The 27,259-nt window shown below is 41.9% G+C and overlaps 1 protein-coding gene across 1 annotated transcript in view; it reads left to right on the forward strand.

The window, feature by feature from the left end:
• The window catches only part of LOC144115780 (protein PALS2-like), a 33,459-nt gene extending 15,117 nt beyond the window's left edge, over nucleotides 1-18,342 (forward strand). The window contains exons 10-14 of the mRNA XM_077650279.1: nucleotides 1,920-2,081; nucleotides 4,069-4,271; nucleotides 8,758-8,889; nucleotides 9,674-9,745; nucleotides 17,093-18,342. Of these exons, the coding sequence (XP_077506405.1) occupies nucleotides 1,920-2,081; nucleotides 4,069-4,271; nucleotides 8,758-8,889; nucleotides 9,674-9,745; nucleotides 17,093-17,269 (746 nt within the window). The 3' untranslated portion in view covers nucleotides 17,270-18,342. The remainder of the gene's footprint in view (nucleotides 1-1,919; nucleotides 2,082-4,068; nucleotides 4,272-8,757; nucleotides 8,890-9,673; nucleotides 9,746-17,092) is intronic.
• The last annotated feature ends 8,917 nt before the right edge of the window (nucleotides 18,343-27,259 follow it).

Here is a 27,259-nt window from a genome sequence, read left to right on the forward strand (position 1 = left end):
CTCCACTACAGCACTTCTTTCTCTCTTCCTTCTTTCACTCCCACCTTCCTTCCTTCCCTTACAGTGCGGTTCAGGTGTCCACAGAGATGTGAGACAATTGCTACGCCATTTTCCTTTCCTCAGAAATCAATTTTTCAAAATATCACCCTCTATATATTCACAAGGGGCAGGGGTGGAAAGCGTAAGCATGTTAGAACATGTGCAGACTGGAAGAAAGCAAAGTTCCAGCAGCGTACAAGGCATGAAGGTCAACAACGTTGATGGTGGTGTAGGCAAGGTACTTTTAGTGCGCAAGCACTAAGTACTAAGCACTCACCGATTTCGCTGATCTTTGTTTGAAACCTTCTTGACCTGAAATAAAATGAACTAAAATAAAACAGTTTATGGCCACGAGTGGCTTTCGAATCTGCAGCAATGCAAACAGATCAGCAACTCTGGCCACTGCATTAGAGCACTACGCCATAGCCGCAGCTGAACATCCCGCACGTTTAAACTGCTAGTCTCTCACGCCATGCTTTGGATGTCATCTTCTTCATCAACTTCCATCCGTGCCCAATGGATCCAGAACACACTGCTATCGCATTACCCTCTTTAGGTGCATTAAGCGGCCCCATAATTTTTTAGCCACTCACTGATTTCGCCAAATCTTTGTCTGAAGCCTGCTTGACGTTGAAAAATATGCCTCGAACCAAAACTGACACTGAAGTGAAAACCAAGCGCTAGTGCACCTAATTTGCATTTGGCCCAACCGTGCTAAATCATCTATTATTTTTTTCATCTGCGAGCCACCACCAAATTCTGACTGAACATTGCTTTCTGTTCTTTGGCTGTGGGGTAAGCCTCAAGGATCAATTGCGCGCATTGGTTTTGGTGATTGTGCAAGAATCTCAGCTTCATGAAACATGGGATGGCATGAGTAGCTGCAGTAAAACTTTGCGAAGTGTGCATATTTTTGTCATCTTTAGTGGCGCTGAATGCTAATAATTCGACCTTAACATACAGTCGCGAGTAAAAAAGATCAGCACAATGACATCACCAGAGCGGTGAAAATCAGTGTGTGGACGGCGCGGCACTGTGCTTTGCTGACACACCTGGCACTTTTGTTATCGGCATGTTCGTAACTGCAGTGCCGAGTGTTGCTATCCACTGCTTTGGGGGCACGTCACTAGTTGTAATATTTCGTGACTATACCTTCCTGGCTGACCCTCTGCAAGATGAGAGCCACATTTTGAGAACTGGTGAAAAATTTTCCTGTGATATTACTTGTATTGCATCTTTTGCAGTCATCATCTTTGCACAGTCAGCTTGCATAGCAATTGTAGGACATGTGCTTGCTAGCTTCCGAGACTTTTAAAAGACATCAATACCATATCAGGTTCCTACTTTCATCACTCTGAAAAATATGGTGCGTGTTGGGATGAAATCACCAGGGATACTTATTTTTAACTCCTGAGAGCAATTGTGAGAGGGCTGAAATGTACTGCATGTGGGACCTATTTGTGTGGCAAGTATTAGACCCCTTTTGCATGATCCTTTGGGTAATTCAAATTCTGGTGAACAAAATTCTCTGGCTGCAGCGAGTTTCAGCAGATCTACATATTTCTGGGTTTACAATGCTGTGTCGTCAGTATTGTGCACAGCATACTACACTGCAGACAGCATCCCTTCAATTACAACTTGTCAATGCTTCTTAACGTACCACTTCACCTTTACAAGGTGCTGTGTTTGCTGCAATGACATGTTGCATCATGGCATTAGGCTGTCTTCGAAGTCTCAAGTCTCACAGGTATTAGAGGAATATGTTAAAAAATTACTTAGTTCACACTTAAGATATTGATTTCTACTTCTAACTACAGCTATAGTCTCTAACTCTTGTGTGATGTCCTTGTGTATTTCTTTCTGCTCTTTTGCCCATTTAGAGTTTGAAAAAGCTGAGCTGCTGTTGTTTGAAGAGGTTGCCCGGATGCCGCCTTTTGAGCGGAAGACAGTAGTTCTCGTTGGAGCACGGGGTGTTGGCAGACGTTCACTGAAGAACAAGCTTATTAGCTACGATCCAGCACGCTTTGGGACACCACTTCCTCGTAAGTTGCTTTCTGTTTATGTGCTCTGCTATGTCAGGGCACAGGAACACTTGAGGACAGCTGCATCAAAATTTTGTTTTCAGTGAAATTCTATTCTGTGGCTATTTCTGGCTATAAAGGTGCATTTATTACTGAGAAAATTAGGTTGAAAATATTCCCGCCACTCAATTTAAACTCACGACGCCCTACACGGAAAAGGACTCCCGGATCACTATATTGAATTACACGATAGAGTAGCCTATACCTCATCTCACAAGCTGTTTGCATCACTGTGAAAGGTAGAGCGCTCTCATCCAGTCAGGGCCAAGGAAGACAACAAATAGTTCCTCGGATATTTGAGTAGTGTTGGGACTATTTCTCAAACGGTTATTTCAGTAATTGAAAAGACAGTTCAGAATGGTGTTTTGAAAGTGCAGCAAGTGTTTCATTCCCTGCATAAATTAGCAGAGAAAGTCCACACGAACACAGCATTGCGGAGGCCTGCTGCGAAGTGGTCTGCCACCATTCGTGAACGTGGCATCCGCTGTGTCGGTGCTCTGGTGCTCTTTCCTTCCTAGGGATGGAGCCACCAGTTGCGGGGTTAGGGGCACGGAGGAACACGTCTTGCAGCACACGCTGTTCTGATTGGCTCAGATCACCACAGCCTTCACGGTGCTGCAAACGGCTTGTGAGATGGAGTATAGCGTCTGGAATTTGGGGAAAAAAAGGCTGTTTGCCTGGGAAAGAAGCCGGTGGTGGTGACACCTCTATTTCGTTTCTTGGTCTTTTCTAATTTATAAAAGATATGTTTTCTGGAGGAGTGGTCTCTGTGACTAGCATTTAATAATGCATCAGTACTGGCTGACTTCTATTTCTACTCATCTACTCAGCGTCCCTTTAAAGAAAGAACCCTAAGTGGTCTAAATTAATCAAGAGTGCTCCACTACAGTGTCCCTCACAGCCCATGTGTCACTTCGGGATGTTAAACACCACAGTTTATAATTTACAATTTGTTTACGAGTACAGCCACTTTTATGTTCTCCTGTTGGAGATTTTGAAACAAATGGATTCAAAGATTTTTACAGGTAAGAAGGCTGCGTGTTATCCATGTTCCACTAGTGCCTGGCAGAATGTTGTATGTGAAACTGCATGAACTTTTTGTGTGTGTGTGTGTACAGTATACAGCTGTAAAGGAGCTTAACAGGCTGTAGAAGCTGTGGCTAGAACGTGTCTTTCATCAAGTAGTTGTAATGCATTCAGGCTTGTGTTCATAGGAAACATACCACCCTTACATGGGCAATAGCATTATTTTTCAGTAAGTTGTTATTGTTGTTATGTTACAATGTGTCGTATTAAATCATTGCGTCTTTATTTAAATAAAATGAAAGGAGCTTGTTAAGCACATTGTAAATTGGGAGGGGGAGCAAGAGTCTAAGGGTAAAAAGAATTGTTATTCCACGTAATGCCTCTGATGGGTTGGTATGTGGAACTATCGACTAGCTGAATAAATTACAAGGATACATATGAAGCAAGCAGAACTAAATAAGGATATGAGAAGGCACACGTAAGATAGGATGCAGTGAACCAACTAGCCAAACCAAAGTTTTGACCTAAATTAAAAAGAAGTAACGAAGGGATCTACACACATTATATGTCTATCTTCATAACAGCAGGCAGTTTTTAAGGCTCTTTATGGCCATGAGAAACATGTTAAATTCAGTTTTGAAGTGAAACAGTAGTAACAATAGCTAGTAATTTTGTTAAGAGCTTTTATTAAGCATTTTTGTTTTTTACATGGTCACTAGCAGTGCCTGAAATGGTTGTGCTAATGTTAACTACCCTCCACTGTCAAGTATAATTCAGTATCGAGTGTGATTGTGATGATACATGATTTTTATGTTTCACATACAAGGTACTCTATGTAAACTTGGCTACCCACTCACTTTCATGGCAGTTTGACTTTTTTTACCAGGTTTTAACAAAACTGTTTTATTATGTGGCGATGCAGATACATCTCGCCCAATCCGGGAGACAGAAACTGATGGCAAAGTGTACTACTTTGTGTCACGTGAGGTAATGGAGGCAGACATAGCTGACAACAAGCACCTTGAGTGGGGTGAGCATAGTGGTCATCTGTATGGCACCAAACTGGACACCCTGCGCGCAGTCATCCGCTCCGGAAAGATGTGCGTGGTGGACTGCAGCCCCCAGGTATGCCCCTTATGCTGCACTTGAGAGTAACTTAAGGTTGTATTTACTGTTGTGCTGGCATACATAGTTTCTATGTCTCCAAGGCCTTTGACACTTTTGCTGGACTACCTTCTGAATTGGAGCATAATATGCCGATTATGACTAAGCTGAAGTAATCTGGCTATTCATGAAGCATTAGAACAATTTTTTAGCCCGCAGCTTACAGTATCCAAGGAAGGGGCATATGGAAAGTACCTTTAGTTCAAATATATGGCTTGTATTTCTTCGACCTGCTTTGCAGATGTTTTAATGCTTTCTTTGTTCTCTGCAGTATGTAAAGATTACTATGAGACTTCTTGTGGTACCTTCTGATAGACGAAGATGTTTTGCTACTGCTGAGGCCACTATATTCATTCCAAATGGGCTCATGATGCTCTTGTAATTTGCAGAAATTGAATATTGGCCACTTACCTTGTATCACACTTGCACATAGCTAGCAACAATGGCTTTGAAGTGCATTTAATGAAACTGTGGTATGTGCACTACAGTGATTTTACCTTTTGAATTGATTGCTCACTATGGCCCCTCATTTGTCAGGGCCTTCATGTGTATACAGCAGCCTATACTTGTGTAGCGACATTAACTAAATCAATGCGTACAGCACTTCACTGCGTATTGTGGAGTGCATTGTGGATGCAAATGCTGGCGAGCATTTCCACAGATCGCGTGAAGGTACACATGAACAGAATACAGTGAAAGCTCGTTAATTCACAACTCGTCGCTGTTGAAAACCATCGTTGGAAGCTTTCACGGCAGAACGATAGATGGCACAACCATCGGGGCGCCGCTAGGGTGCTAGAACAAGTACTAACCAGTCTTTCCTGCCGCGACTGCTTCAAGGAACGACGTTTTAGTGTTTTAGCCCTCGTTTTGCACGCCGCTTGCTGTGAGCTTGTGTCCGCGAGATGTGTTCGCGTGGGAAATACTGCGCCAAGACGGTGAAGGAGAAAGTGGCAATTTTACGTGAGGTGGACGAACGGAAGGCCAGCAAAGTGGAAATCGCGAAGAAGCACAGGATTCCACAAAGCACGTTGTCGACCTACGTCCGAAATAGGAAGGCCATCGAGGATGCCTACAAAGCCGAAGATTTCGCCAGCAACAGAAAAAGGCTCCGATTAGCCAAGTATCCGAAAATTGAGACCGCTGTCATCACGTGGGTGAAGGAAATGAGAAGCGCAGACATTCCACTGAGTGACTACGGTAGCCGTCAGAAAGAAGAAGCAAAAGATGATAACAGATTGTTTTGCTAAATAAATGTTTTTCGTGCCCTCCGGTCATCAAACACGTCCATTTTTGCTCACTTTCATTAGTTCGAATTTTGGTTAGATCGAACTGGCCTGGCGGCCCCGTGGAATTCGAATTAACGAGCTTTTACTGTACAGTCAAGCCCACTTATAATAGCATCCACAGATATAACGAACGCTTGCTTATTACGAAGGAGTACAGTGCTACCGTCAAAATATGCATTAGGGCTATGGCAATTCGTCTCAGATACAACGAACAACTGTGGTGACACCACTGAGCTACAGCAAACGAGGAGACACCATAAACTTGCCCCGAAGTTGAAAAACTGGCTCTTCCAGCGAGTGGGGAACACCGGAGGCACCTCTAAGCTCCCATGACACGCTACAAAAAGAACATGTCGATCCAAAAAAGGCCCAAAAAAAAATGACTGAAGAGGCAGCATTGAAACTCATGCACAGGTCGATCACTGCCTGCACGTGCGCCAACGGGGCAAAACATCTTAAGTGGAAGCAAAAGGGTGATGGGTGCAAGACGGTGGCAGTGTCAAAACTGAAGCTACTGTGCATTGTCGTGGATCAGCTAACTGCAGTGATCTGAGAAATTTTAATGCCTTGCTGGCCATGCTGGTGACGTGGTATGCATTGCCTGCCAAGTCAGCTCCACCTTTTGTTCTGCTACTACATGCACACAGTGCCAGACAACAGACAGTGCAGCTGATTCTGTAGGCATGTGCTCTGTGTTCTACTTTTGCAGGTGCAAGGGTCCAGAAACGATAGCTGACACTGTAGAAAACTCTTTTGATCAGATGCACGTAGACTTGTGGCAATGCGTCATTGATGCAAAGCTGGTTGGATGTTGCCTCCGATGACAACGTTCACTTGAACGACATTGCAGAGCCATACTATGAGGAAGCCCTTGTGCACAAAGTGTGAGAGCACTCTCCTACCGCTAGAAATCTGATAAAGGTGGTCGACCTGCAACCAGCTGCCTAGCACACTTCAGCCACGATCAGTTGTACCTAGGGCCTTTGGTTTTCAGGTTTTATTTTTTCCGTAATTTGGGGGGTAAACATCAGGCAATATTTTTCGAGCTCAAATATGGGGGAAAATCGGGTTATTCAGGAGAAATTTTCGTAGTTCGGGGTTTTTGGCGTCTTTTTTTCGTCGTAGGAAAGTTTAATACAACGGTTTGTTTTTCTGCTAGGCATAAAATGCCCTATATTTTGCTTATTTCATAAACAAGGAATTCACAGGTTCCACTAAAAAATTGTTCACGAATTAAAATTTTTTCTTAATCTATTACAAATATTTCATTGCATACGTTATCAATATCCTACGAAGCACTGCCGCATCTGAGCAAGACCACTCTGCCTTTATGCGTACAGTGTGAGAACAGTATCACAACGATAATTTTAAACACACAAGGTCTAGGGATTAGGGTGCCGATATCTTTGGTAAAGCTTCATACAGTGACTCCGATAAGTTGCCTTTTCGGCAGCCATGCTTTTGGCCTCTCACTTCTAAATCGCCCTTTTTGGAACTTATCCTATAATTCATCCACCTCATAAAAATGAGCGTTAAAAGAAGTTTATAAGATTCCTAGTTGACCGTAGGCACCCCTCAGGAGTAAACACTAGATATCCACACATTTTATTGCGTTCTCTTGAGCTCTGTGAACTGGAAAACCAACATCATCTTGAAGGCTCATTTTTGGGGAGAAATTTGGTTTACCCCAATTTTTAAGAAATAATTTCGGGATGCAAGAATTGGGTAAAATTGGGTTTTACCCAAAGACTAAGGGCCCTAGTTAGGGTCTGTTATCTTGAAATAGATGCACTTGATATAGTTTTAAAGTAATAAATGCTATTTTTGATGAACTTAGTATCTTTAGCTGTAATATGCAGAGTCCTCTTACTGCGAACACCGGATACAATGAACATAGTCCATATTTCTGTCGGGTTCGTTATAAGTGGGATCGACTCTAGTAGGTGAAAAACATTGAACAAGGTGATGAACAAAATCGAGTACATTGTTGTACGAATTGGATCTTTTGGAAAGAAGGTATAGAGGTGACTGAATGGGGCGGTGCCTCCAGTCTGAACTAGGCTTTGGAATGAAATAGTTGCAATCCAAATCAGTCCAGGAGCTGGGTCCTGTACAAATCAGTCGGGAAATTTTGAACTGGTGGTCGCTTCGGAATGAGATGTGTGGTGGTGGCAAGAATCATTTTTGACATCGCCACAGCACACATGCCTGCACAAGATGGGTACTTTGTGAATTAGGCACAGATAGATCTTTCAACGAAGGAAAAAAATCAAGCAAGTTGAGGTTTGTCCTGCAGGGAAAGGTGAATCTAAGTCGGAACTCTTTTTCTTACTCCCCATTCATGCCATGCTGGCTGCACACCTGCACCCGTTGCATGGAGGCTGCACATCACGATTCCTGATTAGCGTAGCACGGTGCTAAAGCGTGATTAACAAAGCAGCAGAGCTAGACATCTCAGTAATGTATAAGCAGTGGTTTTCATAAGTTGGTTTACGTACGTTATATACACTATTGCAGAGAAGGACTTCAGCCGGTGCACAATAATGCTGTGATGCTAAAAGAAACAAGTGACCAAGGCAAACAACAATGCAGCAGTACCTTGGAATGGGTTGCCTTACTACTCTGTTTACTCGCATAATTTGTGCACCCCCAACTTTTTATCTGGATTTCTGAAAAAAAAAAAAAAACTTTTACTCCCTAATTTTGTGCTGTCTGCTGTACCAGACCACCAGCATGTACATAAGTGCGCGTGGAACTCTGAAATACAGTGCTCCTCTTAGATTAGGTGCAAGTGCAGGACATAAAAATTTCATGAATAAAAAAAATAAGAAATGGTGCCATCAACAGACATGTGCAAGTATGTCATTTTATGGTTGTCCATGAACTAGACTAAGGAGTAGCTGCAATGTGCCCCCAGGAGCTGGTAAAAACTGCCATACAAGTAGGCCAAGTGCATTTCTGTTCAGCAGGAATATGTTGGGAAGGTTGATGCTGCAACCATGCTCTAAGTGAGGAGTGTCAGCAGCAGGAATAGAGTGCTAGTCATTTAGTAGTGCGCCTTATGTGTGCTATGACCCATCTCTTGTCATTTAAAAAAAAAGTAGCTGAGCTGCACCACGAGTCATTAGGAACTCATAGTTGGCAATGTCTTCTTGCAGTATCTGAAAATCCTGAACACACCAGAGTTCATGCCTTACGTGGTCTTCATTGCTGCACCTCAGCTGGAGCACTTCCGACAGATGCATGAATATGGGCGTCATCATGGATATGGAAGCAGCCGCAATCTCACGGTAGGATGTGTATCGCATAATGATAGTGCTAATGTGGGAAACTATTTAAAACTGAAGAGTAAATTGCATACACCCTAACACCTACTCGAGAGGTTTGCCTGTCCTGTTAAATGAGCCACATTCAGGGCTGCTGGTTTGCCTGGCCTGTTAAATGAGCCACATACAGGGCTGCTTGTCTACACCAGCAGCCCTGAATGTGGCTCATTTAACAGGCCAGGCAAACCTCTCGAGTAGGTGTTTGAGTGTATGCAATTTACTCCCAAGTAGACCAGCAGCCCTGAATCCAAGTTTGGTTACGAATTCATTCAAGTTTATATATGTTTAAAGTTAAATATTTGTGCTTATATATACAAAGGGTGTGTACATTTAGATGAATTTCTCTTACTGTAAGCTACAGTGCTGCTGTTATCTTGGGCCAACACCTTTTTGTTTTTGCAAGCAGCTAAGTTTGGCCCAAGTGATGCAGAAGACCATGGATTAGTTATCTTTTAATTTATGCCCTTTATTCCTTGGTATGATTTCTTTCTTTGCTGCAATATTAAAAAGCTTTCTTGTTATTTATTCTCCATGGTTAAACTTCTCATTTAATTACTGTCATGTAGTTAATATTAGTCAGCTGGGACCAAGCAGTGCAGCTCAAGAGTGATTAAATTTAACCATATAGTAAGGCAGTTTTTATGCTTCATCTTTCTTGCTCCTTCACAGTTTAATTCTTTGCTCTTGACTATTGCTGCTCTTTGCTTGGAGTGAAACTTGGATTATTTTTTTTTCTTCATAAATTTAGTTTGATAGAGCCATGAGTCGACATGGTTCACGACGGGCAAGGACTCTTGAAAGCTTGGCATCTCTTCAGGAGGTAATGTACTGTTTTATATATATAATTTCCCTTAGTCTAAGTAGATTTATGCTTCAACATTGCCATAAGCTATACCACTTAGAATTGTGGTTATCAATGAAGCTTGCTGTTATGAGGCAACAGTTAGGCTGTGAGAGCCGTTGTAGTGCAGAGTTAGAGCTAACTTTGAAGGGTATAGAACCAAAATACAGTATGGAAAATTAGGGATTGGCTCTTGCTTTGACTGTTTTTGCTACAATTTATCAATGATGTTTGTGATGGCGAGCACAATGCAAATCTATTTTTATATACCAAGTGTTTCTGCAAAGCCTGCCACTAATTTTTTAAAATAGTCTGAAAGACAGCTTTTGCATCATAGTAATGCCTGTGGTGGCAGATGTCAAGGGGGCTGGTCATTCATGTGAATTGTAAGCTGGTTAACTAAATTCTAATAGATAAATTTTTAACTATGTATTACACTTAGGCACCTGGTTGCAATGAGAGATTTGTAGTTGGCCGTAGTAATGGTCATATCAGTTTTTAGAATTTAAAAAATGTGATTCAAAAGCAGCATGGCTGTGGAGCGTACACAGGGAGTCCTACCAGTACATATCATCAGTGACATCGTGGAAAAAACAACGCGGAAAGACAATGGACGTAGAAAGAACAGACACCACAAGCGCTGACTCTGAACTGATTGTATACTCACAGAACAACAAAAGAGAAGATATGGATGAGGTGCATTTAGATACCATATTTACTTGCATAATCTGCGTACTCTATTCCTAGAATTAAGGCTTCAAAAAAAAGTTGACTCGAAACATAACTCGACGCATAACCCCCCGCGCTCGCCCCGTTCCACGTTATGTAGTTCCTTGCAGGATGGCACGACGGCACGTGTGCAGCTCAAAGCAAGAAACCCGGAACGATACAATTGCAAAGTCAGCAGTCCGAGGCAAATGGAGACAAAAGGCGATAAAACGACGCCCTCATATGCGGCCCAGCTGAGTAGTGGCAAACAGAATAGCCAATGGTTTGGTAGTTATGGATTATGATGCAACTCACGCTTTGTAGGTTACCAGAAGTTTACACTCGCAGGCTATCGTACAGGATATTGACCACTGGTGTGAACGAGCCAGGTAAACGGTGCACAGTTTACTTTTTCTTACTGGAAGCAATTTACAAACAGATTACTGACTGTTTTAACACCACGCACTCGCTTTTCGCAACTGCGCGTGTGACGCAGCCGCACCTATGTTCCCAAGCCTGCTGGTGTGCTTGCGTAGCAGGGAGTGAAAATAGATGGGTAAAAGTATTTGTTTTTTTTCTTCAAAAATCCGGGTAATAAGTTGGGGGTGTGCAAATTATGCGAGTAAGTACGGTACAACTCCATTTCATGCAGGACAACTGATGGGTCACGAACACATGTGTGCTTGTTCTTTACAGATATGGTAGGCCTCTAACACCTTACTTGTTAGTTGATTATGATGCCGAAAAAAAATTGTCGTTTGGTAAAAAAAAGGCTCACACCCACGACATTCACTACAATGCTTCACTACTTTGAAGAAGGCAGTTTCTTCAGAGATAGGTTATGCTCCTGCAGTCATACATTTAAGCAGCGGCCAATTTGTCCAATGTACGTACTACCACAGGGGAGCGGAATTTTATAGACCACCGCTTTTTCACAAGTGGCGTGCTGGTTTACAAGGTTTACTGCACATCCCCTAGCCCTGCCATGCCCTTCACTACCAGAGTGTGTTCCGACCATAGCGCAGATTCTGCCACGTTTTTTGGGGGCCAAAAATAGCACATTGATACTGTACTTATTACCGTCATTTTTTTATTTGAGTGAAATGTTAAACACATGGAAGAACCATTACTTTTTTCTTTTTCTTTCCCACTTCAGCAATCGTGGGTGATAACCTCTTGGTATCTTTAACTTTCATAAGCACCTTATTGAGGCGAGGGACAAGACATCCTCAGGAAACCCAGCCAGCCTTAATCTGCCAACTTGTTCACAGAAATTGTCATTCATTGAGTTAGTACCTGACTTGTGCAAAGATGATCCCAGGCAAGCCGCAGCAGTGCCACATTTCACAATTTTATAATTTCCTGACTGAAAATTTAAAAGCGGCTTCACTGACCTTGGGGAATACTTCCAGCACACATGATCCTGCTGAAAACGGAGTTTAATGTCTAGGAATAGCAAATGGTCATCAGTGGGCCTGTCGAAGGTGAACGCACGTCCAAATCCACTTTCTTTAAATATTTTGACTACATCCACAACGTGCTTCATAAAATTAGGTCTGTCTACGAATGCCAGATAGTCTTCAACGTACCTGAAAATCTTTTTTGAAAGGCTGCTCAAGTCTCAGCAATGCACTTATCAACCCTAGAAAGGAAATTATCGCTAAGTATCGGAGCTACTTTTGAACAAATGCATACGCCAGTTTTTTTAAGAAACAGACAGCCGTCCAATTCAACAAAGGTAGAAATGAGATAAAAAGTTAACAACTCTAAAAAAGAAGCAACTGAAATATCACAGGCGTTAACATTAGCGTTCTTCATCGTTATTTGTGATGCAGTCACTAACATTTCAACACAGTATCTTGCTGGAGGCGACTAGAAAAGGTCCTTGACATCTATACTGAACGCACAGATTGCACCATGGTTCTGGTGTCTAAGGTAATCCACAACAGCCAAAGAATTTCATGTCTGAAATGGGTCTTCCAAAGCAAGATCAGTTGCGAATCAGCTCTTTTGGTGTCTGTTCTTTCTATGTCCATCGTCTTTTTGCGCTGTTTTTTCCAAGATGCTGTACCAACTAGCTCAGATGTCAGTATTACTTCATCAGTGGCATGCGTGTCATGGGACTTTCGCTGTCCTGCCACGGCCACCGCTCGAGAGCACCAGCCAGGGCAGTACATAAAAGGTCATGTAACACATGCTTCACCGAATGACGTGTACTGCTTGAGATCCCTGTGTGCACTCCACAGCCATACCGCTGCTGAATCGCAGGCTGTAAGACAAAATTCATTGCGGAAGAGTGCCGGGTGTAATCGTATTTTTATATTGTAAAAACTGATATAGCCATTACTAATAGCCACCTACAGATCTCTAATTACAACCATGTGCCAAGCGTAATAGTTAAAAAATTAATCATGTGAATTTTTTATTCAGCTTACTAGTTGACATGATTACCCTGTTTCCCGACATCTGCCACAACTAATACTCGTATGCTTCAAATGCTATCTTTATAATGCAAAAAGCCAGTTAATAAAAATTACTGGTGGGCTTTGCTGAAACACCTGGCATTTAATGCTCAGAGAGCTAGTTAACAGCTCTGTGGCTTCTATTGTGTCAGATTCCTTCTATTCCGGGTAATCAAATGTACTCTTTTCTATGCGGTATAGTCAGATTCATTTGGACTTCACAGTACTGACCAAACTCACTGTAACTAACCCCGGACTAGGGGCATTGGCAATAAAGGTGTTTCACCACCACCTTTGTAATTATTCAATGCTCAGGTGATACTAAATATTATGAGCAGTTCTGTCATGTCTTTCTTGTGCCTTCCTCAGAAGTTAACATGCTACATACAATCTTTTGAAAATGCCATTTGCTACATATTTTGTACTGTCTGTAATGTTGGGAAATTTGGTTGTCCTACCAATATAAGAGTAACGGAGCTTACACAACTTTCCATCTGTAGCTGTTTTGCTCAAAAAGGAGCTTTAGCTCAGGCTCAACTTTAGTTTTCATATTCAGGCGCATGGAGAACGTAGAAATGCTCACATCAGAAAGTCGCTGCACTATTTGTACATAATTGGTTTTATGCTGAAAGAAGAGATTAGAATCAAATTATTTGAAGTGGGATTTCCTAAGTTCTCATGTTTCTAAAAATTGCCAAAAACGGACTGAATTGAAATTTTCAAAAATATATTTTTTTGGCCTAGTCTGTGATCTTGTAATGAGAAAAAAAAAACATGTCACATTGCTGTAAATTGCACCTGTTAGAATGTTTAGAGTAAACGAGATTGGCGTCTTCAATTACATTGTGGTAAACTACGACGTTGGGTGTTATTTGCAAACATGGAGGAAGAAAACCTCAAGAGAGGCCCACGCTATCTGAGCTGCATGTCAAAAGGTGTGCTGGAAGTCATGCACTTTCACAAGGACTACTGGGAGTCATTGGCCATCGGCACAGCAGTAGTAACATTGGGCCCAGCTGCATTGTCTGCTGTGCATGCATGAGCACGCTGAGATGGCAGCCAAGAAGGGGGGGGGGGGGGGGGGGCAGAGCAGGAGGGAGCCTTCACGTGCTGCTTCAAAAACTTAGGCATAACCGCCTCTCCTGAGTTCTTTCCGTCCTCCATGTTTGAAATTTATTTTTTATAGGTGACTGCACAGCATAGAATAAATTTTAACATGCCAGTTTTGATTATGCTTATGTGCTCTAACAGGTGTAGTTTACAGCATTGTGAGGTCTGTTTTTAAGTTGCAAAGCTATAGAGCCGTAAATGTGAAATTTTAAAAAGTTTTCTTCAAGTTTTGTAACCTTTGGCAACGTATTAGTAAAAATTTAGGCTTAGATTGAAATTATGCTTCCGTTAGTGGCTAGGTACTGAAATAGATATTACAAGTAGTCTTTCTCATTCAATGCGCCGTATTTCATTCAAATTAATTCAGCAGCTGCCTGTGGGAGCAGTTTGGTGGCCCTGATGTCTATGCATAAGAGAACTACCGTATTTACTTGCATAATTTGTGCACTTTTTTTTTGTCTTTGAATAAGGCTTCAAACAGGGAGTGTGCACATTATGCAAAAATTTTGTGAACACGTCCTAAAAAACTAGAAAGGTCATAGCACACAATATATACTGTATTTTGCCGCCTATACGTCCACACTATAACTCCCCCCTCACTGGCCAAAAAAAAAGTTGAATTCAAATATAAGGCACAGAGCTGCACCTGCTCCACCTACCTTATGTAGTTCCCTGCGGGATGGCATGACAGTGCGTGTGCAGCTCAGTGCAATAAATTCACAACAATACTATCAAAGCCAGCAGTCAAAGGCAAGTGGAGATAACAGGCGATAAAACAGCGCCCTCTCATGCAGCCCGGCTGAGTAGTGGCAAACTGAAAAGCAAACGGTTCGGTAGTTTCGGATTCTGGCGCATGCGCACCTGTTCATCCGGGAAAGTGACCGCCAGCGTTGCCGAGCCGGGTAAACGGTGTGCAGTTTGTCCCCTCGCCACTTGCACCTTTCGCAGCTGCACATGGCAAAGCGGCCACACCATTCTTCCCAAGCCTGCCTTGTGCGCACCTGCGTCATCTCGTGCATGCTGGGGGTCTGTCACAGCGGAAAACATGAGGAGCGTAAAATGTGCGGGTAAAAGTTTTAGCGCGAAAGCGCTACTTCACTAGCAAAGCTGAAAAACCCGAGATGTGTGTGAAGCATCAACCTTTGACGGAGCACCAGTGGTGGAGGTCTTGCTTGCGCAGCTGCACTGTCAACGCATGGAACCATCACCCCCTCCCCACGCGCGGCTGCCAATAATGGCTGACGATAAGACCTTGCATGTGGTTGCCTTTGAGGCGATGTTGTCTCAAGTGCTTTCGCATGTCCTACTCGGCTTTAACTGCGTTAAAACCCTACAATTTTTTTTTTTATAAATCCAGGCAATAAATTAGGGCGTGCAAAATGCTTGCGGGCGCAAATTATGCAAGATAATACGGTACTGTTGGGCTCAAATTCAGGCTTGTTACTAAATGCCTGCTCAAGACCAGTCACTATGATCGCTGGTCAGGTTTATGAAGTTTTCATGGCTGTTACGCTATAGCTAATTCAGTGCCCTGAAATTGTGCATCGCTGATTGTAATTGCTTTGGATAGTCTGTAGGATGGTCATTTCAGTTTATAATTTCAAGCATAGCACTTGACCATAGTGCTGCTATTACTCTATTAATCTTTCGAGTATATTCTGCTTGCAGCTTATAGATTATGATGTGTTTATTTCACAGTACTAAGCAGAGGAAATTTTTTGGGGCTTCAAGTAGTGCTTCCCTGTCATGGTTGTGTATATTGCAGAAGAGAAGAAATCAAGAATTTTTCTCATAGCGAGCAATATGGTTATTATGCCTCTTCACGTAGTGTGCAAGGTTTACAAATTAAATGCAGCGGTGCTACGCAGAGATGTGTGTTTTTTTGGTCACCATACCGTTATCTCGAAAACAAGTTTTGTTTGCCTTTGGTCCCACTGATAATTTAAAGGATCACGTATGTCCTGCAGCTTCTAGTGCACTCCAGCCAGGTTGTGTCCAGCTAGGTTGGGTACAGCCAGGTTGTGCGATCTGATTCAGAGAATTTGCGATCTGATTCAGTGCAAAAAGTGTGTATTTGAGCCTATAAAAAGAAGCTTTTGCTGGTACTTTGAAGTGCAATAAAATTAATCTTACTGAATTAGCAAGCTCTTTTTCTGTGCAAGTTCTGTTTATATTTTTTTTATGCCTTCTGCTTTTTGTTTTGAAAGTTGACTGTTTATGGTTGCATGTTACAATTTTTTCTATTTGCAGAGAAAGGGAAAAGTATGTATTCACTGTAGTGTAGAAAGTAGTAGTAGTTTCAGTTTTTTTATTGCATTTATTTCTGTTTTCATTCTTATGTTTTGATGCATGCATTTTTTTTCTCGACAGCAAAAGGGCCGAGTATGTATCATAGCTGTAGACATGCGTAGATATCCTAGTGGGTGCTTTATGTTGGAAAAATTTCCTTTTATTTATAACGTCATTCATGTATTGCAGTGTAGCTGACAGTGCAGTTATTTGGTCTGATTCTTGTGTTGTATTTCTTAACTTCTGTGGAGCCATACCATTCGTGTGGCTGGACATTTGTGCACGTTGTAATGCTTAGAAGCATTTGTCTGCCGAAATTAGTTCACTGTGGAGACATTTGCTTCCTTACAGCCGAAGCTATTGAACCAGAACATGAAAAATCCTTGAGAATTCTTGAAAGAACGTTCTTGTTACAATTGACTTATTAGGGAGAGGGAGAATTGGGAGATGTTGATCTGTGAGGATTGACTGCAGGTGACAAATTATTTTAATTCTGAATTTAAATAACTTAATAATACTCCAAGTTGCTAGGCTAAGAATTGATAACAATCCTTGTCGTTTAGTTTAACGTTGCTGTTTAATAAAGACTGCTTTTAATGTCACTGCAAAGTGTAAAAAAGAAGTTTTCTAAATTTTTGCAGTCACATGTGCGTCTTTAATAGAAGCTGCTATTGCCAGAGGGCGTGATAATCACTGAGCTGCGATTATAAGCCATGAATACCATTGTAGCCAGAGTTAAGCCTGCCTTTTTGTACAGGATGAAGATCTCAAGAGGACCATTGAGGAAAGTGCCCAGCTTCAGAGAGCTTATGAACGCTATTTCGACACAATCCTTGTAAACAACAACTTTGAAAAGACCTTTGAACAGCTCAAGGATGTGATTGATTCACTATCAACAGAACCTCAGTGGGTGCCCATTTCATGGGTGTACTGAAGTATTTTTTGCAAGCGTGCTGGCAAGCGACGCCCTCTGAAAACATGGCTGAAAGCCAAGGGTGTCTTTTAGTTGGCCTGTGCCAACAAATTTTGTCAAAAGCAAAGACAAGGTCTGGAAGTAGTAGGTTTTAAGAACATTCTTTTAGATAACAGGCTGATCCTAATCAGGTACATGCTTAAATACTGCAATTTTCCTGCAGTTTGTGTTCAGAAAAAAAATTGAGATTGTGTGTTGCTTTTACTGCTTAGTTGTGGTTGTGTACTTTGCAGATGCCATAACTCAATATGAATGAGTCTCATTTTGTAACTACGCCCCCCCCCCCCCCCCCTTTTTTTTCCTCCTTTTTTTTTTTCATGCTACTTGTGTTGGCACCCAAAGAGTGCCTTCCACAGCCATTCTAATTCCGTCCTCTTACTTGATATCTTGCCTTTGAAAGGCTGTACTGGCTGTGACAAGTATGAAAGGAGGTTTTAAGTACTGCATTCAGGCATTTAAGTTGATGACCTTTTGTTGGCCAAATGAAGAATCTCAAAGATAGCTGTCTGAGCAGCATTGTTTTACATCAGATGCTGTTTCGTGTGTTGTGCATTCCATTTTGAAGCTGTTTGTTGATTTTGCCTTTTGATTACACACAGATGTGTGCACTCCTCACATGAAGGGTAGTGTGTAGACTTGTGTTATGTGTGGAGTGAACACAGGTTTCTTGCCACTGTGTATAACCGGTGATGCCACCTGCAATACATAAACATACATATCACTCATAGTACATCATATCAGTTGCATCCGGTTCCATGCAGAGCACGATGATGTTTGACTGTTGCACTTTTATCTGTATAATGTCCCAGTGAGATGACCTAGATACAGCACGTTGAACCATTGTCTATGTTGTGTTTGCTAGTGAAAGCACATCTGATTTTTTTGCCTGTGCTCTTCTTGCTCTGTTGTTAAAATAAGCAATGGTTTTAAATCTGCGAACATCATTAGTGCTTACTAATGACTGTTCAAATGGCGTGTTATTTGTTAAAATATGTGGGACTTTGTTAGAAGAGGTAATAAATGATCTGATATTATCCTTCATTTTTATGCAAGATATAGGACTTGTGGTGATAACGAGCGAAGATTATAAGAGTAACTCAACTAGATTTGATGTGAAGCAACAAGTTTGGAATACGCATGCCTTTGTCATGGCACACATGTCACAGTAATTGTCTTTTCACTGATGCTGGGGCCACAATTACTGAAGCCAGTGCATAAGGTATGGATTTTTGACTGAGGCAGGCCCAGTGCAGCACTGTACAACTTGTATGGTCTAATTTACGTAAATATGGATGGATTTTAAAGGGCAACTCAAAACGTTTCTTGAACGTCTTGAGTTGGTAGGCGCATCACATTCCTTAAGGTCCCCTCTCTCCGTCACAACAAACCATGTTTAAAAACATGAAGTGGAACAGTTTTAAAACAGCTAAAATGACAAATTGAAACCCAAACTCAATCCATGGCCAGGGATGATGCTCCACGTGAAGCAGTGATGATGCCATAAACATTACTAGAAAAACACTTGTACGCATGTTGTATGGCTGAAATAGTGGCTGGTGACTGAATCCTTTCATAACATGCCTGAGACGACCTAATATGAGCTTTGCAAAACTTCGTTAGTGAAGCAGGGAGCGGGTATTGACATGTGGCACGTTTGTGACGTTGAAAATTCAGTGTTGCTCATAGAAATCGTCTGAACTGAGGCCACGGAAATGCAAACTTTAAAATCAATTTGTGCCAGAATGAAATGTCACATGGCTACCAAACTTGGTGGGAAATCAAAAAATTAGGACAAGAAAGAAATTTTGCAGTATAAGGTTCATTAAATAATGGTAGTCTCAAAAAACCTCGCACACGCATGCACACACGCACACACACATATCACCACGCACCTTTTGTGAAGAGGCAAGAGGGCTCTTGTCGCATTAGATCAAATTTTGGTGAGTTACTCTTATGATGTATATGTTTCAGTGCCACAAGTCCACTAGAGTACATTTGACAGAAAAATGAAATTGGGGAGATCATTTGCAGTAGTATTGTACTATAGCCCAGAGGCTTGACCTGCATATTCTTCTGGTAACATTGTGCTGCAGACACAGGTTTAACGGTACAGACACACTGGCGGCAAAACATGGGCGGCACGCCAGTGGCGGAAAGCCGCTTGCCGCGAAACCTGCCGCGGCAGCGGATTGATCTGCCGCGCAAAGTATAGGTCGAGGAGCCATTTTCGGCGGCTTGCCGCGTGCCACAGACCGGGGAGACCAATGATGAACGCCCGAATTAGTCACGTGGGGAGCGTCAGTGCCGCCACCTCTTAGCTCCTAGCAAAGTTGCCTTCCACAGGCTACAGCGAAGCCACGCGTGTTCCTCCACTAGCAGGGACCTCGACCGGTCTGGCAAGAAAGGCGCTTTGTGCGGCCGCGCTTTCCTGCGCACTCCTCGCCACCTGTGCCGCCAGCGGCTTGCCGCACGTTTTTCTGCCAATGTGTTCGTACCTTAAGACAGCAGATGTGATGGTTTTGGGAAACAGTTGAACCTGTAGCTAGCTTATGTTACTTGTTGACTCAAGCTTCATTTGCAGAAGTGAAATGATGCTTTTAAGCATGTGGGTAAATAATGTACATGCTTGCTTTATATATGAATGCACGAATAATGAATTGGGTTTGCTCGGTCGCTTGTATGAATGGTGTGCTGCTGAGCTAAGAAGTCCTTTTTGTGCAACTTTGAGCAGTGAGTTAAAGCTCGGCTGAGCGAAATGCGTGGCTTTGGCGCAGGATTATGTTACAGAGGAGAAATTGGTAGAAAGGTTATATGCTTAATATCATGGAGTACCTGTGGTTTGGCTTGTCTTAACAATGTGAGTGGTTTTGCTTTTCTGGCAAGAATGATTCAGATGAGACAATGAACGTGATTGGGAGGTCTCGCTTAATTATAATCTGTACTTGTGTGGTTTTACGAGAGGTACCTTGCAGAATTTTGCATGGGATGTTGCCTGTGAGCAAAGATCAAATACATTCCAGGTTTTGGTGACATGCAACTGTAAGTCTATTTTTATATTCATAGATAAATGCATTTTAACTCTGTAGTGATAACATGTGCAACAGCAACACTTTTGTGTCATTTGACAAGTGCTCAGGTATTCAAATGATTCATGATAGAGGTGCTAGTAATAACCAAGAGTGATATGCTTTGGCATATTCATATTTTTATGAGTAATAAGTTTACTTTATGCAGAGGTCTGTGAATTTTGACACATATTTTGGATATTCATATACTGCTGATTTGTATGCAGCCTTGAACAGTCAAGTTTATAAAACCAGAAGCATCTGCCTTGCTTTAGGAAATGTTGCTCATTTGTGTAATTTGTACTTTGTACTTCATGACATCACAGATATGTTTGACTTTACTTTTCTTGTAATAGCATAGTGCATTTTGCATCATCAACTGCTACCAATTGTGTGCCATGCAGAATTTTGATGTAAATTGTGATTACAGGCAGTGCACAGCTCTTAGGAATTTCACCACGATCTTCAAGGTGCTTTCATTTCAAGAAGGAAACGTGCTTTTCCATGCAGTAGGAAATGTGTGCTTTCATTTTTGTCATTAGCATTGAGGGAAAAATATATAATCAATGTGATGCTTATTTAGTGTTTAGGCTTGCAAGTTTGTCATACTAATAGTCTTTACATGTTTTTACTTTGTAGTGGATTGGAAACGGTTGATGTTCATGTCAGGCGACATGCTGTGCATATGAAAGGTTCACATCTGTTCAAAAATTGGATTCAGTAATAATTGGTAATGTGTTGAATAAATATTGTGCTGCCGGATTTGTTCAACCAAAAAACTTCAATTTTAGGCAACACTACTGAAGGGAACATTGCTATGCAAGTTATTTTTGCTCTTATGACATTATTGTACGCTGACATATTTTGAGGTATGCACTGTAAAAGTGCAGGTGTAGCTACACTGCATTTTTTAAATTTAAGTGCCAGTTATGAACAGATGGGGTGGGGTGGGTGGGAAGTCGGGATTTTTTGATGCCTCGGACGATAAATAGCATTCACACTTCCCTTAATGGTTGCAGCACACAGTTTTGTCCCCTTTAGCTCTTAGTGCTGTGGCTCTTAATGCTGGCTGTCTGTGTTAAATTTGAGGAGCTTCACAGCCATTTTTTTTTTTTTTCTGTGAATAGGGGGCAAAAAAAAATAGCCAAATGACTGTTTGATGTCCAGTATGGCTATTGTGAATCATTTATTGCTTTTCATTCAACCTGGGCCTAAATCCCAGTCTGCTGTGGAAGTGTGCACAGCTACACACAATGATAACTGTTTATTAAAAGCGAACTTCCAAGCTTAAACTGTCTATACTAATGAAGACTACGTGCTGTGATGCGCGAATTGTGTGCATTGTTGATCATAGTGTGACCGTAGTGAGATTTTGCTTCTGGTTACAAAGCTGTATTTCTGCCTTTTTACTAAGTGGTGAAACCTGTTCCCAAGAGTAGTGCACTTTTCAGTGGCCTGTGTAATTTTTGTCATTTAGAAATATGGAAGCAACACTTGTGTGTCTTGGACCTCAATTTGGAGCCATTGCATTAGAAACAGATCTCACACTGTTTGAAGACACTGTTGCATTACAGATGAAACAGACTGGCATCATGTTTTCATGGCACTATACAGCCATTTTCTTTTACACCTGTGCTTGAATTTTCATTTGTTAGTTTGTGTGTGCTTCTGTATCTGGCATCTTTACAACTGAAATTTTTATAGATCTGTTACCTGGTTGCCATTCTGGCATCATCCGTCCAGAGGTGTGCCTTTGACAGCTGCAGAATAAAGTTGGTGTTCTGTTCATTACAGGACACTTCCTAATTTTGTGCATTCCACTGTCTCTGTATCTTGCATGGTGGGCACTGAGTACTACTTGCTGCATGCCACAGTGGCTCTGCAGTATTCAGTTATCACATGCATATACGCCATATTTGCATTGCAAAATGTGTAGTGGTTTTAAGGCATTTTATTTTCAGGACTGGTGCAGATTGGGGGATACCTTTTTGTGCTTTTTGTCTGGTAACACACTTGCAAAAAGCCACACATGTTCTCAGAATTGAATTTCAGTTCAGTGCACTTGATAAGTCATACAGGTCTGGAAGCTTATCATTAGGCACTGTTCTCTTATTTTACACGTCATTTTCTCTGACCACATGTGCCATAAAGCTGACCCTACTTTGAGAGCTTCCCTGGCCATTCATCCTGGAATTTTTCTTTTTTTTTTGTAGAATAAGCTGTCAACACTGAAAAAATTTACTCATGTCAGGCCATTGTATGCTTTTGCATGTTTAGTTATATTTAGTCGTGCTGTGAATGGTGCAATAAGCCATGCCATCACACAGAATGTGCGTTTATTGTGAGACTTATATAGTTTCAGGTTTGATGCACCTCTAAGCATGTGCTGTGTCGCCACACTAAAGATAATCGACTGGCTGCATTAGGCTGAATGCTGCTTCAAGGTGAGGAATAGTGGTGTTGGTAAATTGTATTCGGTGATTAGCCCCGTTATAGATTCTTCTGGGTCAGTGAAAAAGGGTAGCACAGTAGAATAAAGATGGGATTCACACCAGCACTACCACTAAGTAAGCGTTCACAATTCCACCCCACAGTCCTTGTTTTGTCATGCTACCCTTCACGGTTCTAAAGCACCAACTCATTTTTCAGTTGGACACTTTTATGTTAAACTGATCTTTCTTTTACCTTAAGGGTAAACAAAATGTCTGCACTTTGTAAGAGTTATTGGTCAAAATAATTAGTTTCCTTCATTTCCAATAGCATATACAAAGTGTCCCATGAATTGGAGGCTGCCAAGGGTTTAAAAAAAAAATCTACAGATTGTGGAAATTAAACACAAGCAGTATTTTTGGGGGTTGTTGGGGGCTAACAGCAGCATTTTTCAACGCTGCCTAATGTCGAGCGCCAAAAGAAACCAGGTATGTTGTGGCATTTGCAAGGAAATGTTCTTTGCGCTCTGGTCGAAGTGCCCAATGTGTGGGCTGTGCAACTGGCAGCACTGCCCTGGTGGCTGCCGACATGGCGCGCTTAAGTTTGCCCAGCCACACTGGCTACTGCGGGGCTCCCACACCTTTCTTTCATTTTGGGGTTTCACGCATTTCCTTCAAAAACAAAATAGATCCGGAATAATCCTGTATTTGTAGAAATATAGAGTACGTGGCACCATTTTGCAGTGTCTTGTACTGGTCTGCAACTTACTAATCAGCAGTTTGCACATTTCTCCAGTGGTTTGAAAAATAATCCTTACTAATTAGTTGGTGTGAAATGAAAAAATGCTTCTGCTTGCTTTAGATCGCTGCCCGCTGTATTATCCCAGCTGTATTTCCTTAGTGTGTGCTGGCTTTATTATTTATTTTTATCCTGTAGTTTACGTTGCCTAACTAACTAGGTTCCGTGCATAAAACTGACTTATTTGCCGAATGGATGGTGTGGGAGCTTGGTTATGGTTGTATAGGGAGTTGGATTACAGGCCACCTGCTGAGGTTGCATTCCATAATTTGATTACGATTTTACGCTGCATAAGGATCATGGCCAGGCGCCGCTATACGGGAAAGCGCAGGCATTCAGAAAAATTAGAGCTCAAGAAAAATAAAATCCAGTATTGAAAACTGTGCGCACACGCGTTGTATCGACTTTGCCGAATTTCGGGCGATCAATTCAGCAGGCCCAATCGGTATAATTTCTTGGATAGTTCAGGGAGCTGGGCATGTGAGAGCTTTGTCCTCCAGTACTGGGCTGCTGCCGCCTGCCTACACGCGAGTCCATTAGTTTTGGAATTACTTATTCAATAGAGCGGAGGACTCTTGCACGCGAGCAACCCTGCCATGGCACCTCGCACTTTAGTGAGACCTCGCTGCCTGCTACCTATCCCCCTTCATTTGCTATTCCTATTCTTTTCTCCTTCGCACTCTTTGTTGACCACGCACTGACTGTAAGAGATTTTGGACATGGCAGGCCGTTTTTTTTCCCTTGTTCACTGAAATTCTTCAGTAGACTTTCTTGATTCACGACCTAGTTCTTTCACATTACCTTTCGTGGTTTCTGCGCAGTTTCTTGAAGGTCGACTCGCATCGACTCACGCGCTGTGCGTGTCGTTTTCGCTCGATTCTCTTCGATGCCCCATCGCGCCGTAACGCCGCTCCCCGCTCTATTTCCAGGGGCTCCAGTGATTCCAAAGGTTTTTTTTTTTTTTTCAAAACGTACGCTGTGGTAAAGGTAGGGATTAGCGATTGTTAAGGTGGTGGTACAGTACCGCGGACCATTGGCGCAGCACAAGTGTTCTTCCTTAAGCCTCGTGTCGCTGCAGGTTTAGGTTGTTCGGTATAAACAGGCTGCACTTACTATGCACAAGCATCTGCGGCGTTGTATTGCCAAAAGACCGTTTACAATATTCCAGCGTGACGCGGCATATACGTGCGGTACCTTGTTTTGGTAAAGTGCGTTTTCTGATGTCAGCGTGTTATACTAAATATATAGCATTCAACACAACCGGAGTGTTCAGTGCCGAGAGCAGATTTCGCGCTTGAAGTGGCAATACGTCGAAACGTTTCCGCAGGTGTGTCCGAGCGGCATCGGAAAACTGGGTATTTTCATTAATTTATTTTAATTTTTATATTTCGTTTGTTTTTAATTTATTTCAATTATTTATTTTATATTTTAACTGTGTATTTTTATTTTAGTTTGGTAATATACAAAAAATTGCTTGTTTACTAAATGGACGCTTTCTTCGCCATAGTATGTCCCGACGGATGACATCAGAAAACAGTTGGGGCATGTTAAGTTGCAAAATGTGGTAGCTAACATCTTAAATATTAGGCGTCCTGCTGTTAATCAGAATTTTGCAGCTTGCTGTTAGTAATAGCCATAAGCCGCGGCGGCGCAAGGAATTTTTGGCCTCCCGACGCGTAAAACCGAAACCGGTGATTCGAAGCGCGCATTGCCAACACGGCGGCGTATGTCACTTGCTCTGCGACACAGAGCACGTGACACGCACGCGATCAGATGACCTGTGCGTGTGGGGTGCGGCAGCGGCAGACGGAAGCTTTCGTTGTTACGAAGGCGGCAGATATCCGTTTTTGAGTTTTCTTTTGAAGACGGGGCAAGGTGTCATTTCTGCCCATTCGGGGGTCATGCTTTTATACCCGAAAGGCGACATGCTTTTATACCCGAACCGTTCATTCAGCGGAGATGGTACGAAAATAGCAGGTCGCGGGTTTTGATCGCGGCCGTGCACCGCGAACGAATTTTGAGGAGAGCGAAACGCGAAAACGTTCATGTGCTAATATTTCTGTGCACTTTAGGGTCATTCCACGCCAAACTATCTCCCGATTTATTCCAGAAAATTTACGGCTTTTGATCGCTCTGTCGAAAGTAATTTCCCTCTATAATTTTGCGGAAATTTTTCCTGTCATGCGGCAGCCCTTTGAACTTTCCAGACGAATGCAAGACTAGAACTCATTAAAAAAATGTACAAGAAATTTTTATTTCGCGGTTCAAGTTTTTGCGAACAATGCAGAAGCATTGTACTTTAGTATCAGTCAGCAATAAACAGCCAGCAGAAAACCTTGATGTGTTTTCAGTTCATTAATATAGCCCCAAAAGCATCATTTTTATCATTTTTTTTCCTCAAGAACGTAGGTGACATTCATGAACAATATAAACCGCTTTATCAGATTTCTTGGACATAAACGTGCATTACTCTGTTAAAATGTTTGTACTCGAATAGAACAGAATAAATCTCACGAAAAAAAATTGGAAGTTGCAAATGATGCGATTTGTCGCGTTTTCACCTTAAATTCCACACTGAGTGGTCCAGGTAAAAATACAGACTGTGGTTCCTTTGATAGCTGATGTTATCGTAATTTCGCTCAGCGTTATTTATCGAAGTGTTGTTTTTGTTTTAGGCGAGAAACGAATATTTGAAGTTCAATGCCACCAGCAATTGTCCCATATTGCCACTACGCCACATGGCACACTCGTCAGTTCCTAAGAGGCACAGGCCGGCTGTTTTGTGCTCCAGAAAAAAAGTTCGTTCCTTACTGTGCATGTGAAGATTCGAGTTCAATGTCGGTACGGGTGAAATGCGTTTCCGAAGACAATGCAAAGAATTATGGAAAAATCGTCTGCTAGGTACTTACGATTTCAATTTTTTTTTCCACTGCTTGAGTTGGGAAGAGACTGTTTTTTTTCAAAATATTATCAACTCTTAGATTTTGCACCCTGATGATAGAGCATTTCATTAGCTTTCATAAAATATATTACACTTGTGTGTTCGCGATTTCAGAGATGCTTTTTAAATCCTTTTTGTGGTCTCGTCTAGCGGAAAAGTGGAAGTTTTTAGAGGGTTTATTCGCATTTTTCTCACTTCACTTTCTTTGCAATTTTTAGGTTTGGCGGCCTTCTAACGGAGCACGTTATTAGCGTTCAGCAAATATATTACACTTGGCTATTTGCGACTTCGGAAATGCTTTTGGATCTTTTTTCGTGATCGTGTCGAACGGAAAGGTGCGAGTTTTCAGATGTGCTTCATCCGCATTTTTCTCAAAATAGCATTTCTGGAAGTTCGTGTACTTTTTTCTCAGGAACTATTAGGCGTAAGCAAATAAAAATTTTCCCAGATTTTAACCAATGCCTTTTACAATACTAGTACCAGAATCGAAAGTACAAGTCCATTTTTATTTTAACGACAAAAAAAACATTAATGGGTCGCAATTTTATTGCACCTGTTGTGCCGCCAAGTATAGGTTTTCTTTGGCTTCAACATTCAGGTTGACTTTTTACCGCCTTTCTCGTGTGATAAAAGTTCTCTAGCTGTTTCATAACAATACTTATACAGGCTGTCCAGGCTAACTTTTGCCAAGGGTTAAAAAATAGGATATTTGAGGTA

Source organism: Amblyomma americanum, chromosome 1 (genome assembly GCF_052857255.1).
Source record: "Amblyomma americanum isolate KBUSLIRL-KWMA chromosome 1, ASM5285725v1, whole genome shotgun sequence".
Classification (NCBI taxonomy): Eukaryota; Metazoa; Arthropoda; class Arachnida; order Ixodida; family Ixodidae; genus Amblyomma; species Amblyomma americanum.